This window comes from Leptonychotes weddellii, chromosome 7 (assembly GCF_054177405.1).
Source record: "Leptonychotes weddellii isolate Sample4059 chromosome 7, ASM5417740v2, whole genome shotgun sequence".
Lineage (NCBI taxonomy): Eukaryota > Metazoa > Chordata > Mammalia > Carnivora > Phocidae > Leptonychotes > Leptonychotes weddellii.
In genome coordinates this window covers 68,644,590-68,663,748 of record NC_138375.1, presented here as the reverse complement: position 1 = coordinate 68,663,748, position 19,159 = coordinate 68,644,590, and the positions used below count along the sequence as shown (strand labels likewise).

At 37.4% G+C, this 19,159-nt stretch overlaps 1 protein-coding gene across 18 annotated transcripts in view; it reads left to right on the top strand.

Annotated features, from left to right (window-relative positions):
• Positions 1–19,159, top strand: part of PAM (peptidylglycine alpha-amidating monooxygenase) — a 276,720-nt gene that overhangs the window by 116,878 nt on the left and 140,683 nt on the right. For all 18 annotated transcript variants that reach the window (XM_006728295.3, XM_031040329.2, XM_006728294.3 and 15 more), the window contains exons 2-3: positions 6,020–6,480; positions 7,427–7,547. In XM_006728295.3, coding sequence (XP_006728358.1) covers positions 6,392–6,480; positions 7,427–7,547 — 210 coding nt within the window. In that variant the 5' untranslated portion in view covers positions 6,020–6,391. The remainder of the gene's footprint in view (positions 1–6,019; positions 6,481–7,426; positions 7,548–19,159) is intronic.

Below are 19,159 nucleotides of genomic sequence, written 5' to 3'. Positions count from 1 at the left end.
CAATGGAAAGTGAAAGTTTGCCTTTTCCCCCCACTTATCCCCATAGAAAACCATTGGAAATAAAATTGAGTTATATTTCTTCAGATTTATAAATACATGAGTATACTGTTCTATAATTTGATTTTTTTTTCCCCCTCTCTGAACAATTCAATCCTAAAGCTGTTACGTGGGGCAGAGCAAAGTAGGCATTCAGGGAGGGCAGCCTGACATACGGTAAGGAACACACCTCAGGTAAAGAGAGCATCAGTGTGGTGGGTTGGTGGCCTGGCATGGGATGTCAAAGCCCAAACACGGTAAAGAGGGCATCCACGTGTGTGGGCAGCTCACTGTAGGATGTCAGCAAAGGCCAAGGGTGATGAAGAGCACAAAGAGAAAGGCCGGGTGTGGGGTTTTGAACCCAGATGGGAGAAGGGGCAAAAAAGCAAGAAAGTGCTAAAAGGATAATGGGGGGGCGCCTGGGTGGCTCAATCATTATGCGTCTGCCTTCAGCTCAGGTCATGATCCCAGGGTCCTGGGATTGAGCCCCACATCAGGTGCCCTGCTCAGCGGGAAGCCTGCTTCTCCCTCTCCCACTCCCCTTGCTTGTGTTCTTTTTCTCGCTTTGTCTCTCTCTGTCAAATAAATAAATAAAATCTTAAAAGAAAAAAAGGATAATGGAATATGTCAGAAGGACACAAAAGCTAGCTTAAAGGGGCCACAACTGAGACAGTCTGAGCATCAAATAGTGTAAATATATCGAGTTAGTAACAGATTAAAACCTATTGAATGGGCGCCTGGGTGGCTCAGTTGGTTAAGCGACTGCCTTCGGCTCAGGTCATGATCCTGGAGTCCCGGGATCGAGTTCCACATCGGGCTCCCTGCTCAGCAGGGAGTCTGCCTCTCTCTCTGACCCTCCCCCCTCTCATGCTCTCTCTCTATCTCATTCTTTCTCTCAAATAAATAAATAAAATCTTTAAAAAAATAAATAAAATAAAACCTATTGAAAAAAATAGGAAGCAATGAGTCCATTATGATGTAATAAATAACTGAATAAAATTAAAGTTTACTAAGAATTAGAATATTTACAAAGTCGAAAATAACTTTTCCACCAAAAAATAATTAATTACAAAGGGAAAAATGATATCTTTACAGTGGAAAAGCCTGGAAGACACCACCTTAATCAAATGATTAAAGTTCACATCATCAGTAATGAGACAAATCAAAATTGCATGCCATCTTATGAGATGCTGTTGTAGCCAGCTCCCAGGAAGATGATCTTTGCCTCTTGGTATTCATGCCCTTGGGTAGTCTTTGTCCACACTAGTGGGGCCAACCTGTGTAACCATAGCATATTACAGAAATGATGACATGTGACTTTGGATGCTAGATGCTAAAAGACCTTGCTCACTCTGGGGGAAGACAGCTACCATGTTGTAAGGGCCCTTACACAGCCCTTACAGAGAGGGCCACATAGTGAGGAGAGGTTGTTTCTGCCAAAAGCAAGCACTAACTTGCCAGCCATGTGAGTAAGCCACTTTGCAAGCAGATCCTCCAGCCCCAGTCAAGCCTTCAGATGACTGTAGCCCTTGCCAACGTCTTGATTGCAACCTCATGAGAAAATCACCTAGCTAACCTGCTTCTTGTCCTTATGCATAGAAACTATTTGAGGTAATATTTGTTGTTTTCAACTACTAAGTTTTGGGATGATTTGATATGTGACAATGGACAACTAATACAGAAAATTGAGAAGAACACAGCATCAATTTCTTGATATTCCTGTCAGAGATGCACAACTTGAATCTAGTCCTTGTGAAACAGAAAACAAATACTAATTGAGAGGCATTCTGCAAAATAACTGGTCTGTAGTCTTAATAGAGTCAAGGTCATAAAAGGTAAAGACAGACTGAGAAACTCTCTTGGAATGAAGGAGACTAGGCACACGACAACTTTACATGTAACACTTGATTCTGAACTGGATTCATTTGCTATAAGGGATATTGTTGGGATAGTTGGCAAAGTTTGGAGACTGAGGATTAGATGGTAGTAATGTGTTAGTGCAAATATGTTTATTTTCATGGCCGTATTGTGATCATGTAGTAGAATGTACTTTAAGAAATGCATACTGAAGTATTCAGGGGTGATGAGGCACCACATCAGCAATTTACTCTCAAATGGTTAAAGAAAAAAAAATTCTTGGGGCGCCTGGGTGGCTCGGTTAAGCGACTGCCTTCAGCTCAGGTCATGATACTGGAGTCCCAGGATCGAGTCCCACATCGGGCTCCCTGCTCAGCAGAGAGTTTGCTTCTCCCTCTGACCCTCCCCCCACCCCCATGCTCTCTCTCATTCTCCCTCTCAAATAAATAAATAAAACCTTTAAAAAAAAATTTCTTTGTAACTGTACTTGCAACATTTCTCTAAGTTTGAGATTGTTTAAACATTTTTTAATTATGCAAGAAGAAAAAATTTTGTCATAGAATATGACCTTGCCTATAAAAATAGACCCATCTTGTCCTTTTTTAAAGGGATGCATAGTATTCAAGTTTTTATATCCAAAAAAATTTTTTTGCCAATCTCCCATTGATGAGCATTTAAATCGATTCGTTCTTTGCTATTGTAAACAAATAGTTCTTTGTTATATACCATGTCAGTAAATATCATTTTAAACATGTTTGTGCCTTTGTTCAATTTTTGCCTAAGAATAAATCCCTAGAGTTGAATTGCTGTGTGAATGGATATGCATCCTTTCATCAGTTTAATCGTAAGTCATTTATAGGAAACCACATAAAATCTCCTAAAAGAAAATGAAATTTATAATTCGGGAGTTATTTTCATTGGTTTTTCTCCCCCACTAGAAAGTAATCTCTATAAGACTGAGAACTTTATCTGTCTTGATTATCACCATTCCCAGCATTAATAAACTCTCAGGCACTCAATAAATACTTGTTGCAAGAACAGTAATAGCGAACATATATTATGTGTCTGGCACTGTTCTAAGGCTATGAACTCATGTAATTCTTGTAACAGCTGTATGAGATAGGTAGTAGGATTATTCATTTTATTTTTGAGGAAATTGAGGCAAAGGGAGCCTAGGTACATGCCCAGTTTCACAAGGCTATTCAGTGATGGAGCCAGGAGTCCGGGCAGTTTTGCTTTGGTTTACAAGCTCTCAGCCACTATTCTACCTTGGTTCTCTCTTGTTGAATAAATGAATTAATGAATGAATAGCCAATATATTTATTTGATTCTTTGATCAATTACAAATTTCAACTACCTTTTTTTTTTTTTCTCAAATGAAAATTGAAAGGAATGGAATGCTTATACTTCATAAAAGCCAAGTTAGTTTTATGGTCCTCTGTACTAGGCTGTACTTATATTGTTCTGAAATTAACATCTGTACGGGTACAAACTATACATCATTCTTGCTAAGAATTTATGCATGTGGAAACAGAATATTTGCTTTGAATTAGAAATAAAATAGTAAATCTGTGTCTGCCCACCACTTGGGCTCTGCCTATCACTTGGGCTCCTCTGCTCCCACCCTTCCCTGAACCTGGAATATGTCCATCTCCCACAGAGGAAACCCAACCCTCCAAGCTCCTACTTCCACTGACAACTGCTTTACCTTTCTCCTTTTCTTACTCTCCTCTTGAAGGCTAAAATGATCTTTTCTTCTTCAAAATTCCTTGAATCCTTTTTATAGTACTATAGTATAGTATAGGAACACTACATTCTAAATATACCTTATATTAATTGTGCTAAGTCCTCATCTCCCTTAATAGACTGTATTCTCTTTCAGTTTTATTCATTTTATAAAACCCAACAATATTCTGAACAGAATATGAAATTACAAATTAGTTTTTTGGGTGAGGGAATGGCTTATCTCAAGGACATATATTTTGAATTTTTTAAATCCTAAATAAAGACTACTAAGATTTGAATATTGTATATTCCACAATTATCAAGAATTATAAAACAACAAGTGAAATGGTTAGCCATTATATTTTTCATATGGTGATTTATATTATGTCTATAGTTTACAAGAACCAAGAAGCATAATTAGCTTTCATTTCTGTAGGACATTTTGTTCAGTTCATGGCTGTAAATATCAACTTTGCTTCTAACCCACAACTTCAGTCCTTTTCTTTTAGTGGGTGTTTTAGGGACATCAAAGGTAATAAAATTAATCAGAGATAAGTGGAGTATTTTTTCAAAGGCTAGTGCTTAAGGATGTGTTCCTGTTAGAGAATTTTAATACTAAATTTGTTTCAAGTGTTTGTATAATACCATATCTCCCTGCCAGCTGGAAGAAGGACTGTCCTTGAATCCTGTTCTGCATGAAATAATAAAATATAATCCCTTCTTCACATATATTTTAAAAAAAAAGAACTTCAGGGTATGTGACATATTGTCATTAGACAGGATTATATTTTGTTGCAAAGACAATAATAGAGCCTTCAAGCCAATTGTTTCTCTTCCCCCAGAAGGACTTCTTTCCTTTACCCACATCAGACAAAGCTGAAGGTTTTTGTTGCTGGAAGCTCAAACAGCAAGCCAAAGAGAAAGTTCAAACAAATATCATCAGTCTTTTAAAAATGTCATTGCTTATGTAAATTAATTGTGGTCTTTGGGTGCTGGTGAGCCTTAAGCACCCTTAGATCTGTTGGATATTCAATCATGTTTTATTTGTTTTTGATTTAAGGCATTTTTCTTCTAGAAAGCATTGACCATGAAATTTTCTGATTAAATTTAAGGTTAGTTCATACTTTTGTTTTGTTTTCTTTTTTTTTTTTGCTTCTTTGGTTTTTTTTGTTGTTGTTGTTTTGTTTTTTAGATTAGCTTCAACATCTTGTGAATTCCAAAAGATAATTTAGAGGCTAATGTATTATTGTGATGCACTTGTATATAATCTTGCTGATTTTTGGTTTTTACTTTTATTCAGCTGGTTAATGGATTTGAGATTCCCAAACCATGTTTATAGTTAGTGATTAAAGTAAAACTTTAAGACATTTTTCTTTGGAACTACTTTTATATTGTGAATGATACATCTTAAAATAGTACCTTCTAACTAAAAGTTACAAACTTGATACATAGTCTGAAGTATGTTCAGAAAAATAGTAAAGTCAAAACAAGGATATTTCAAAATTTAGCCTAGTTGAGTCTTCTTTCTAAAATCTTGAGTTCTGCATGGCTTCTCATATATGGTTGTATTAAGTTCTTGATCATACCCTTTGTAGATAGAATTTATTTGGGCCGCAGCTGAGATTCTCCCTACTGTTTCTAATTGCATTGCATTGTAAATCTCCAAACTTTATTCAGGAAAGAGTATCTTTTGGGAGGCATGCCTTATAAGTAAGAAATTATTACTTTGTGTATCCGATACAGGATTTTTAAATGGGCATTTTCATTTCATATATCATATTAACTGTAGTTTCTTTATTTGCCTTAAAATTATCCTGAGAACTTCAGAGATTACTTCTTCGGTGACTTCTTGACAGGGGATATCTTTCTCCTTAAATCTGTAGCACTGTTGATGCACGGATATAAACATGCCTTTGTTCTCAAAGTCTTTTTCTATTTGATTACTGTTGTATCCAAGTGCTTTTTGTCTCTGCCTCTCTTAGTTTTTTTTTTTTCTCCCTTTTCTTGTACCTTTGTCATTTGTGTGAATAACTTTGTTTACATTCAGCGGAGGTATTAAGTGCATTTTTGATGACCAAAGGGAGTGATACAGGAAGTAAGGAGAAGAAATCCAGAGAGTGGGGTGGATGAAAGGGAGAAGGAGGGAAGAATCAGGAAAGGAAAAGGAGAGAGTGGGTATGATGGAGGAAGAAAGAGCAAAAGGCAGAACAGGGGCTATAAGGGTCTGTGAGATCTTGGGGGCTGGTCATGAGGGGAGGGAGACCAACAGACCAGCATTTTCCCCAGGCTTGGGCTCAAAGCTTGTGAAAACTACTAATGTATTAAAGAATCTCAGCTGGGATTTGCTGAGGACAAATGCTGTAATGTGTTAGTCATCCATTATCTGCTTCTATTTTTGCAGGTTCCGAATGATGACTGACGCGGGTTTGTGTGATAGCCCTCACAGTCCCTGTCATTCCTGAGTGATAAGGATCCCGCGCGTCTAGCCCCAGCACCAGGGCAGAAAGGAGCTCTGGAGGGCGGAAAGCTTCCGCTTGCGAACTGGACAGAAGTACCGCCTTCGCACGGGTTTCTGCCTGCGGCTGGTGATCCAGACACCTCGCGTCGTCCGGCCCGCCGCTTTCTCAGGCAGATGGTGTGTGGCCGCCGCAGGACGCCCGCCGCGCCCGGGCCATGAAGTAGCGGCTGCTAGCGGCGCCGCTGCCCGACCGCCGGCCCCAGCCCAGCTCTGCGCTGCCGGGTCCTCTCCCGGCGGGGCCGGAGCGGCGAGGACATGGCTGGCGTTCCGAGCCTGCTAGTTCTCCTCCTTGTTTTTCCAAGCAGCTGTTTGGGTTTCAGAAGCCCACTTTCTGTCTTTAAGAGGTGCGTGTTTATTTTTTAAAGCAGGCGGAATGTTTGGATAGCTCCTGTGCATGCTGTTGAAAATGTAACCACTTTTACGAACCAGAGTGTTGTAGAAATATGCAGTATTGATTTACTCTGCTGAAAGGACTTGGGATTTTAGCACAGTAACTTGTTGTGAAGTCCTCCTTACAGAAAAAGCCCACTGTACTGTAGTCAAGCTGCATTGGCTTTCAAAACTCCAATTAGAAGTTGTGATTTCCAATACTAATCACTGCCTCTTGGGGAGATACATAGTAGAGTCCTTTAGACTTGAACGCCTTCTTTTTTAAAACAGCTCAAAGAATAAAGTATCAAGATAGATAAGTGGTGGGGAGAAGCAGATCATGGACTGTAATAGCTCAGGAGAAAACACCAAGCTGTATATACACTCCTCATAATTACCATATTAAATATTCATGCAGTTGTACATTTGTAATTCACATAGCAGTCTTTCCCCCCCTCAAACAGCTCTGCCTACTAACAATATTATTGTTGGTGTTTTGTTTCTGGCTAGTGATACTGGACACTCACAAAATAGTTAAAAAATTTTACTGGGTTATAGTTAATGTTTATGCTATTAGAAAACTGACATGCCTATGTTAATTTCTCATTTATTAATATTGTATTTTCACTAAATAGAATAAGTATATATTATGACAAGCTTTTATTGAATGGAGTTTTAAATGTAGCCTGCTTACTTGCTTTGATGATATTTTGTTTCCAAGTTGGGCATATGTTGCTCCTAGACTATTAAATGCAATTCTGATGTTTTAGAACATTATTTAGTCATTATATCTTTTAGAGTTGTCTTTGGATCTAAATCAATAATCTTTTATCTTAAGATCTTAGAATTCTTTTTTTCCTTCTCATGTTGAGTTAAGATTCCATTATGTTCAAGGATATTGAAATGCTCTTCTTTTTTAAGGTTTAAAGAAAGTACCAGATCATTTTCCAATGAATGTCTTGGTACCACCAGACCAGTAATTCCTATTGATTCATCAGATTTTGCATTGGATATTCACATGCCTGGAGTTACACCTAAACAGGTGAGAGAAATTCTAGATTTCATGATTCCTTGTTCTGTATATTATCTATAATTGAAGCAAGGAATTCATAGCAGTAGTAACTTCTTTGAAAGTAGGCATTTGCTTTCAGGACTTCTCGGGTAGGGCCAGAATAATTGAATATTATAAAGAAGAGTAAATCTTTCAAAGTAAATCTTTCAGTTAAATTTCTTTTTTAAAAATTTGCTCAGAGCATATTGTTATTTGTGTTTTGAAATGGAACCTTGGAAATTTATGTTTTAAAATTCTCAGTGGACTAATAGCCTCTGTATTGCAGCATGTAAGTATGTATTAAAATATGAAAAATTATTCTAATAAAGGGAAATGATATTGAACAGCTGCATCTGAGAAATTACTTTTTTAAATACCCTTCTATTGCAGCCACAAATTGAGAAATAAAAGCATGTGTGTACTGCTAAGAATTTGCAAAACATTGCACACTTTTAAAACTTAAGAAAACTGTTCATGCAGGTGGTTGATTATGAGTTTTCTTTGGTGTGATTTGCTTCTTATAAGAGATATATCTTGAGGAAATAATGGCAGAGCTCATAGAAATGTGACCTCCAGAGCATTTTGAGTAGAACTAGGTTATTGCTAGGGCTTTCCCTATATTAGAAGATGCTCAAACTCACTGCTGTCATGTGTGCAAGGTGTTTCATTAAGCACAAAAAGGCCAGAATTAATTATGCTTTGCAGCCAGGCACTGCAGGGATTTGTGTGTCATTAAAAGATAGTCTTCTCCTTTTGAAGAGCTGCAGAGACAGGGCAAGACCGGGGTGTTGTAGAGCTGCAGTGGCTGATGACTCATTGTTGCAGATAGCATTCTATTTTCTTTTCTTTTCTTTTTTTTTTTAAGTATTGAGAAAATAAAAGTATTCTGCTTACTGGGGAGAGTTCTTTTGAAATTGACATTCAGATGCTCTAGGAAAATACACATGGTCCTTTTCGGAGGGGACTAAAATCGACATTCATTTATGTGAAAACCTGTGTCTGATCTAGGTATCTACTTTACTATTGTCAAAATGACCCTCACCGCTGTCCCCTGCCCATTCCCAAATGACCAGGCAGATGACTTGTCTGTACATTCAGTTGTTAATGTCCTGGCCTTTAATTCCATAAGCTCTTGATTTAGTATTTAGTCAGAAGAGGTGTAATGAGATTGGGAATAGGAGAGACCAGTGACAGTTGCTCACTTGTGAAGTGTGCTTCTTCTCACTTTTTTTTTTAAGATTTTATTTATTTGACAGAGAGACACAGCAAGAGAGGGAACGTAAGTAGGGAGAGTGGGAGGGGGGAGGCAGGCTTCCCCGCCGAGCAGGGAGCCCAATGCAGGGCTCAATCCCAGGACCCTGGGATCATGATCTGAGCTGAAGGTAGATGCTTAACGACTGAACCACCCAGGCGCCCCTTCTTCTCACTTTTTAAAAGTGATTTTTTTTCACCTATATTTGCTTTATATTAAAACTGACTTTATAATACCTTTTTAAAAAAATCAGCTAACTGGTCTTTAAGCACTCTTTTCCCACAGGAATATTAATATTTTCTCAAATAGTCATTTGTCAAGGTTCATTATTAATCTGTTATTTTTTCTTCTCGTTATTTTACAGTAGTATTTAATTTAACAGCAATAATAATAGGTAACTGTGTCGGGGTCAATATTCTCAGAAAGAGTTCCTAGAAGAATTGATGATAAAAAAAAAATGTAGAGAAGCTCAAATGTCATAAAATAAAATATGTTTACTCTTTTTTATAATTTTATAATTATCAAAATAACTCCATGGCAAAAAGACCATATAGGAAGTTACCGCTTGTTCTTTTCCCCCATCCGCATGCAGTTTTGCCTCATGCAGTGGACACTCGCTGGTCGCCTTCCCAACAGACAGTTCCTCATTGCTCCTTCTCTTTAAACCATGTGGTTTCCATGAGCTTTCTAGCCAGGATCTAGAAGTGGAACACATGGATGAGGATTAGGAAATCACTGCCCTCCCCCTCCCCTTCCACACTAATTGGTTCAGAAGGTGTGTGACCTGGACCAGTTCAATTAAATCTTAGGACTTTCTCTGGGAATGTGTTTTCATGTTGCATGTGAGCACAAGGCACGTAGTCCTCAGGTCTGCTGCGTTCATGAGGGCAGCCATGCTTACGATCAGACTAATAGCATAGAAGGCAGTGCAGAGACCCTGGAAGAACGGATGTTCTTGGCTATTTAGGGAGTTTTCAGTTATGTTAGGCTTTTTGTTTCAACCGGATTGATTTGGGTTTTCTCTGACTTGTGACTAAAACTCCCTAACTGGGTAAGTGATTCTGTTGTTGTGCCTTGTCAGCTCAGAACTGGTTGTTAAATGTTTCTTCCACTTTCCCCCATCACGTAAATGCCACGAGTATTTACTGATTTGATCTGGCCAACCTATACCTTGTAAACCTTCATGAGAAATGATAGTTACACTCCCTACTAAGGATAGCCAGAAAGATATGGACACAGAAACCCATTTCCCTCCTGAACTTGGGGTTCTTGGGGAGGAAGACACAGAGCTGTGGTAGTGTGAGGACTTTGGTAAAGAAAGTATTCTTTTCGCAAAATGCAGATTAAACTAAATTTAACATAGATCCTTAAGAGGAACAGAGATTACAAGGCTAGAAAAGAAAAATGAAACATATTAGAGGAAAGAAATAAAAGATAGAAGGAAAGAAAAAGAGTTGGTTCTCCTCCAACCCTCCCTCCCCCAAAATAAGAGAATAGAATGATCAAGGACAAAAATAAAGGGCAAAAGAAAGAATAAGTACAATCTGAAGAACAGAACATTTAAAAAATCTTAAAAAGGGGTGCCTGGGTGGCTCAGTCAGTTGAGCATCCAACTCTTGATTTCATCTCAGGTCATGATCTCAGGGTCCTGAGATGGAACGTCATGGGGGGCTCCCTGCTCAGCGAGGAGTCTGCTTCCTCTTCTCCCTCTGCCCCTCCCCTCACTCACACACACACTCTCTCTCAAATGAATTAATGGGCCTTTAAAAATAAATAAATAAATAATGAATTTTTAAAAATCTTATAAGAAAACAAGGAGTAAGGAAACATTTAAAAGCAAGGAAAGGCATTAAGGAGTTAAAATCTTTTTTTTTTTTTTTTTTTAAATAGCGGAAGATCAAGAAGAGCAACAAAATTTATTTTTATTTATTTAACTTATTTATTTATTTTAAAGATCTTATTTATTTGAGAGAGAGAGCACACAAGCAGGGGAAGTGGCAGAGGGACAGGGACAGAGCAGACTTCCCGCTGAGCAGGGAGCCCTATGCCAGGCTCAATGCCAGGACCCTGAAATCATGACCAGAGCCAAAGGAAAACACTTAACCGAATGAGCCACCTAGGCACCCCGAAGAGCAACAAAATTTAAAGAAGGAAGGAACTGAGCTGGTAATTGAGGCAGACTACGTTGGTTAAAGAGATATATTCGCTCAACAATTTTTTTTATAACACACATCTTAAGTTTTGGCGATAACAAGATACATCAGTGAATCTGCTCTGAGTCCTTTCCTTGGGAAACTTGAGATTGTTGGGTAGGCCTGAATAGAGAAACAAGCAGATGCAGAACAGAGGTGGGGAGAACTTAGCTATAATACAGACACAGTTCAAGTAACTAATTTTGCTGGTGGAGTACAGGTCTAAATTAGTATCTGACCAAAGAATATCCAGTCATGTCAGGCCTCTGAGTTGCTGTCCGTTCTGCCATATCATAGACTTCATAGCAGCCTTTAAAAATTGCTCTCGTTAAACCAGCGCTGGAGAGTCTGGGGAAGGTAGTTGAATTATCTACTGCAATATCAATTTTATATTCAACGTAAGCTCACTCTCTTCTGTGACTTGAGATTTTATTTCTGTCCTCCTTCATAAATTTCTCCTTCATTAGTGTTTTCTCAGCCTTTGGGAAGCTAGGGAGAAGAGTCAGCAGCTAAGCAGCCTATAGTAGAGGTAAAGTAAGCAAGATCTGGCATCTGATGGCACAGGGCTTCAAATCCAGCAAAGCCGAGGAGTCGTGGCATCTTGAGGCTCTTCTCTTAGCACTTTGTCTTCTTCATTTGACTCCCTTTTTCACCAAAGGCCCTGTGGGGTTTTGCTGTCACCAGTTCGTATCAGCAAACAAAGCAATTCGATAAACTGCCAGTTCCTGGTCCTAGTAAGGCGCTACCATCGATTTGGTGTGTTAACTGTCCCATGGACATTTGATTTTAAAATAAAATAAATGAGACATAATTACGATGATTTTACTAAAGTCCATTGTCTAAGTCTAAGCCAGATCTAGTGGGTCATATGGGCTTCAGGGCCAGATTGAGAGCCTTCTCCTTTTAGCTCCTGCAGTGCCGACTCATTTATGGTTTTTAACCAGCTAGACCCGCTCCTTCATCTGTGGACAGAATAATAATTTTACCTACCCGGGACTGTTTTGAGGACTGAGCAAGATTATCCCAGTGACACGTTCAGTTGCCCTGCACGTGATAAATTCTCATAAAATGCGAGTTCGAATCGTTATTGTTATTTTGTGTGTGGAAGGAAATGTGAATGAGTCTTAAGACGAGAAAGAAATTGCCAGCCTTTATGCTTTCAGAAATAACTTCCTAGAGAAGGTGAGACATTGTAATAATTTTGAAAGAGAGGAAAGTTAGCCAAATGAAGAAAAAGAGAAAGTATGAACCTGGGTAAGAGAAACCTGGAGAAAGTAAGCGGGGAACTCAGTCTTGCCGTGTGCTCATTCCTTAGTAATTTCTATTAAAAATGGCCCTCATCATCAGAAAATGAAGGAACATTGAGAATGGATATGCTTTTCTCAGAGTTCTTATATATCTTTCATATATATCTTTCATACTGCTTAGGAAAGAAGGTATCAAAAGCCGTTTCATCAGTATGAAGCCTTAATTTTTTTTTTTAATATTAGTTTGAAATTAGCCTGGATTTCTTCACTTTGCTAGGAACTTTGTACATTGGCCTTACTTACTAAAAAAAAAAAAAAAAAATTACTCTTGGGGTGCCTGGGTGGCTCAGTCGTTAGGTGTCTGCCTTTGGCTCAGGTCATGATCCCAGGGTCCTGGAATCGAACCCCACATCAGGCTCCCTGCTCAGTGGGAAGTCTGCTTCTCCCTCTCCCACTCCCCCTGCTTGTGTTCCTGCTCTCATTATCTCTTTCTCTGTCAAATAAATAAATAAAATCTTAAAAAAAAATAATAATAACTCTTACCTAACATAAGTCTTTCCAAATCCTAGGTTTATATAGCACTTTATTTGTTATTTGTATCCCTTGGGTCCTCTGCAGTCTTGGTTTAAGGACTTACTAATGTAAACTAATTTGTAAAAGATAAAATTTTATAGAATTAAATATTTTCGTTGAACCTGATAACTTTAAGTCATGTAATAATGGAATGTCTTTCCATTAGGATATGTTAGGCTGTCATTAATGTGGTCACTTTCCTCCCTTATTTTGGGAGCATTTTGAGAACTGTAAAGGAATGCACCTTTTCCTTTTTGAACCTCTTGCAGATTCTTGTCTCATTCTGTAGTTGTCTTTTGAAGAGTCACAGGTTATGCTTTGAAATCAGAAAGCTGCCTTCCCCTGTGTTCCTGAATACAAATGTCTATCGCCAGGAACACCAGGAAATGGAACAATTCTGAGTTTAAAGATCATATCAGATATCTCTGAACAGCAAGTTGAAAACTTTAAATTAGAGTCTTAAGTTATCATTTATTTTACAATAACCTGGAAAGAAGGTAGCATTGAACTATAACCAGGATGAACAAAGTACTCCTATGATTTTTTCTCAAAAGCTTCCCACAGTGTTTCTCTTTGCTTTTTTTCTCAAAATATTGAACAACCATTAGAAAATGTTTACTAATATATTTTAACTTTTCATTCTCTGACATAAAAAGGAAGAGATCCCCCTTGCTTTCACTCTATGCATAGAAACATGGAAGAAGAACCCAGCTTTCACATGCTTTTCTTACTGCACCTGTTTAAAAGATCAGGTTGCTATCATAACTTCACTTATAAGCAGCATTTGCTTAGGATATCTATTTATCAGAAGTACTATGCAAGGTAAATGCAGAGTTGCTGTGCTGCCTTAATTTTCTTAAGTTCAAAATGCTTACTAAATCAGATTTTTTCATGTAGTTAGTTGTATAAAATGTAGCTTATGGCTAATTTGGGGGATATTATAATATGTTAAATCTATATATTTTTAATTTAATCATTATGGGGTAAAAAAGAAAAGGAATCCGAACCAGTGCTTAAAATTCAGGACAGAATTATCAAGGACACCTCCTCTGCAAATGGGTCTTTACTGGAATGGTTTTTAGTTCTTTGGGGGTTGTGATTTGCTTGTCTCCTTCTCTCTAGTTATTAGTATGTAATAGTATTTGCATTTTTTAAAAATAAAAATTGTGAGGTTTTTTTGAGCATGAAAGTAAAAGGAAGGGAGATACCCCATATCCCACTGCAAGACTAGTTTGACTTTCAGATTAAGCCCTATTGTGTAAGGGGAGAAAATTAATCTGTGGGCACTAGCAGCCTTCTGGACACCATCGGTAGGTTGTCTGCTATACTCGTTGGGGAGAATGGATTCGAGCTCTTCCCAAGGCAGCTGGGTGATTGCTGGGAAATGCCCAGAGTAGATCTCTACCTGACTCTAGAGTTTGTGTATTTGGAACCCCCATAAGTTCCCTGATCCTCTGTATGTGGTCAGTGGCCATGTCCTATCCTACCTTCTCTAGTCCTCTGACTTGTCTACTGCTTCATCCTCATCCTCTTCTAATTCAGTCTGTACAATAGGACAAACATGGCAAATGGGTTTGCTTTTTGAGGCAAGTCCATTTGATTGAGAATTGCTGCCTAGAAAATGTTAAGAAGAATTGTGAGACCATGAGTGTGAAAGACAGGTAGGGGCTCCAGTAGCCGATCCGGTACCAACGCATTTCTGTTGCTAGAAAAAATAGATCATGGGTAAAGGTTGATTACATGAAATCATTGTCTTAAAATGGAACATGAGTCATGGCTTTTAGTGTTTCTTAGTTCTTAGTTTTTTAGTTTTTTCTCCCTTCCACACACACACACACACACACACACACACAATTAAAGGAGCATGGTGTTCTTGCTACTGAAGGAGGAAAATTGAAAAATATCCTAGTTCTGGACTAGTATTTGTTTTTTTATTCAGAAAGACTTAGGCAATGTATATAAAATTCCAAGATTTAGAGAAAGAGCAACAAAAGAGATTAAAATGCTATACCCTTCCCCTTCTTCAAACCAAGGAAGTAATATTATCCATTCTCCATTATGCAGAAACCAATAGCAGAGAAATTCAGTGATTATTAGAAAGAACAGTCACCAGACCCTTGTTTTGTTTACTTAGTTCCCTCACATGAAATTGTTTTTCCCACTTGCTTTTTTGAAAGTTCGGGATTGGTGTCGTTTAAGATGCTACATGTCACATTCCCTGGTTGTATTTGTTTGTATAATTCAACCCTCGATTCATCAGCAAGGCTCAATTATGTGAATTAAACAGAATACAGAAACATTAAATGGATCTTGTAAACTGCAAATTAAAGTCACATGTACTTCATTGCTAATTGTTTATGTTTAAATCATGACACTTCCTCTGTACTTTTACTAAAGCATATGTAATGTCCGCTTAGGGAAGATATGATTGAGCTATTAACAGTGTTTTCCTCTGTGAGAATAATTGAAACATTAATCTGGGTCACAAATCTGGGTTCAGAGGTGCAAATACACATCAACCATTTTTTTTTCTTTCTTTATTGAAAATGAGAAACAGGAAGGGGACTTTTTATTTTTGATTATTTTTGATATTTTTATATCAACATGATACTTGAAGAAAATATTTTAAAAAGTAACTACGGGGGGATGAGGTAACTGGGTGATGGGCATTAAGGTGGGCACTTGATGGAATGAGCCCTGGGTGTTATATGCAACTGATGAATCACTGAACTCTACCTCTGAAACTAATAATACACTATATGTTAATTAATTGAATTAAAATAAAATAAATAAAATAAAAAGTAATTACAGTCCAAGAGACTCCCTTATGATCACGTATTTTCTCAATAAGATTTAGAGTTCTTATGGGTATTAAGGAGGGCATGTGTTGGGTTGAGCACTGGGTATTATACAAAACTAATGAATCGAACCCTACAACAAAAACTTATGATGTACTATATGCTGGCTAACTGAACATAATAAAAAAAAATAAAAAGAGAAGCCCAAAAAAAAGATTTAGAGTTCTTTTTGTTTTTTTTCTAATAAATTTTTTAAAGTAGGAGATATATTTATTGAGTACTCATTATGTAACAACATTGTATTAGGCACTTTACAAGCATTGCTTATTAATTCTCATAAAAACTTTGTGTTTAGGGTACTAGTATTCCCATTTTTTATATGAGATATTGAAATTCAGGGTGATTAAATAACCTGTCGATAGCCAAATAGCCAGTAAATAAAAGAACACGGGTTTAAATACAGATTTATTTGAATCTGAAACCATGTTTACTTCATAATTCTGTGCTGCAAACCTATTAATGGTTTATAGTTATTTTCCAGAGAATGTTTCTCTATATATTTTATATGTGTGTGTACACACACATATTTTTTTTTATTACACATGTGTTATAAAATAAAAACCTCCTTTTGTTATACAAACTAAATATAGATCACAGGTTCCATCCTATATTTTTTCATGTCCACCCAGAAAGAAATGTTGCTAATCTGAGTTCTGATGAGGTATCACCTGGCTGTTAAAAGACACCTTTTAATCAGCCTCATTCAGTTTAACACAATTTTGACTTATCCCTCTCTAAATCTAAGAGATTAGCAAATTATTTCTTAAAGTGTCAGTAAATATTTTCAGCTTGCCAGCCGTACGGTCCCAGTCGTAACGGCTATAGTTAGAAAGCAGCCCTAGACAATATGTAAATGAATGGCTTGGCTGTGTTCCAGGAAAAAATTTTATTTACTAAAACAGGCAGCCACCCATGTGCTGTAGTCTCCTGATCCCTGATCGGAAACCATCGTTGCATATGCCAGTTAGGCTAATAAGTGGATTTAACCTTTGACATCTCATGAACTGTGTCTTCTGACACAGAACATGAAGAATAAAAATACTGATGTGAGGTGAACAGCGCTTTTATCTTTGTTCCTTAGTTACCTGTTTAGTTTTCATGAGTTAAATGGTCATACACAAGAGTTTATGGTCTTTCAGTCTTCTCCATCTCAGTGAATAGCTGTCCCTGTGTCATATGGTTCCTCTAGGCCAAATACGCTGGAGTCTTTCTCGGTTTCTCTTTCTCACACCCCATGGACAATATTCCAGCAACTCCTATTGGTTCTCCCTTCCAAATATATCCAGAATCCAGTCCTTTCTCACCACACCCATCTTTCCCACTCTGGCTCAGGCACTGTTCTCTCATTCCTGAATTATTACAGTAGCTCTCCTAACTGATCTCCTCACACCCTTTAATCCTAGAGTCTGTGCCCCATCTGGCAAACATCGTGGGATATCATTCTATAGAATATTATGCAGTAAGTGAAAGACTGAGATAGGTCTACATGTGTTGCCCTAGAAGTATTGTCACTGTGTGTTAAGTGAGAGGAGCAAACGATAGTCAGATGCAGAGTGAGATCCCATCTTCATAAAAATAAATAATAAAATCCCTATGTAGGTGTGTGTCTGGTTATATATTTTTGTACAGGCATGGAGGAAGTTAGAAGGAGGCACATTAGAAACACAGGTCCCTTGGAGAAGTAGCAATGAACGAGAATGACAGCAGATTTTTTATCAAAGTTGTTTTGTCATTAAAAAGATCATTTATTACTTTGTAATTGTTAAAAATTAATAAGGAAATAAATAAGCAATATCACCAACAAAAAGAATACAAAACAACAACAAAAAAAGATCTACCTTTCTGATATAAACCCTAATGTTCTAGAAATCTCTAGAGGGGTTTTCCACACAATGCCTCTAATTGATAAATTTTTAATTCCTTTTCCTCTGCTTTGCAACAGTGCTATTAAGAGAGCCTGATTAATTAAAGAATTTAGGAAATTGGTACATGTTTAGGAACAAATAGAGCCAGATTTGTAGGGGGGCGTTCTTCTATTTTAGTTGGTCTGAAGATATTTGTGGAAGGCAACCATGCTTATCTTTCCACATTAGCAAGAAAAGTGATTCTATTTGCACTTATTAGCCACCAGAAAAAATCCTCTTTGTTTCACTTATTTTCAGATTTATGTAGTCTGAATTAATATTTCAATAACCCTATTCAAGAGGAGCATTTGGAACCATTCCATGTGAATGTTGCATTCTTTAAGCAAAAGTGCAGCACACACTCTTTCCAGGCACCGATTGCTTTTCACAGATAATGTATTCTACTTAATCATATATAAAGGGACAAATCTGAGGTACACATTAAAGGAAAGCTTTGTCTTTGTATGCAAAAGTCACCTCATCCAACAAACCTCAGTGCATTTTTAAGGAGGAGGGTATATAAAAATAGCCAGCACATTACTGCAGTACATTGTGTCGTACTCCCACCCTCAGTAATCCACTACTAAATGAAAACATTTGCCATGGCAACATCGATTTACAAAGGGCAAATGATGTTTCTGAGAGATTGGAGTATTTCCTTTCAGAGATCACAGATGTGCACACAGTTAACACTTTAACATCCTTATTTAATAATTTTATATATAACTGAAAAAGCTTTACTTGATTATTTTTACAGGTTTTAATTGGGAAGTAGAACCCAAAACAAAACAATAAACTCTCAACAAAAACTGACATCAAGTTAAATACAAGCTGGAAAATACCACTAAATATTTCAGCTTTCACTCTTTGTGGAAATCAAAATAATTGCATGTGGTAGGCTATACTGAACTATGGTTAAATCATTTGCTTTCAACCGAATGAGCATTTTGCCATGAAAATGCAAATTATCTGTTTACCTCACTTTCTATAATTGATGTTATTAGTTATAATATTTAGTGTCCCCATTTTGGACACATTAAAATATTAATTTTATCTCCTTAATGTATTTTTCATAAACGCTAAGGCGGTATTCACAGATATTTTACTGTTGTGGTTTCATTCACTTGCCTCAGACTTCGAAGGCAGACCCAGGAGCTGTAAGCAGGAAGATAGATCGGTAACCTGGGTAAATGCAAGTATTACAGAGGTGACTGTAGTGGGGTTTAGAAGTTAACAAATAGTCTCTGTATTGTTTTTCTGCTCTCATAACCACTCCATAATACAAAATGGAAAAAAAAAAAAAAAACAACACAAAACTGTGCTCAGGGGTGAGGAAATTAAGTTCCTGCCCTAAATAGCTCAGAGCTGAGGGTAAAAAATATATCTTGCTCAACATGAATTCTTTGACTCTGCCAGAGGTATATTCTGTTCTATCCTTACCTATCATTTATTTAATCAGCACAGTGAGCTTGGGTCTAGAAGCCCACAGCTGTTCAGTGTTAAGGGGACTTTTGGTCCCTCAATCAATTATGGCAGGAGTCAGTTGAGATAAACAAGGTATTTCGTATAGTTACTGC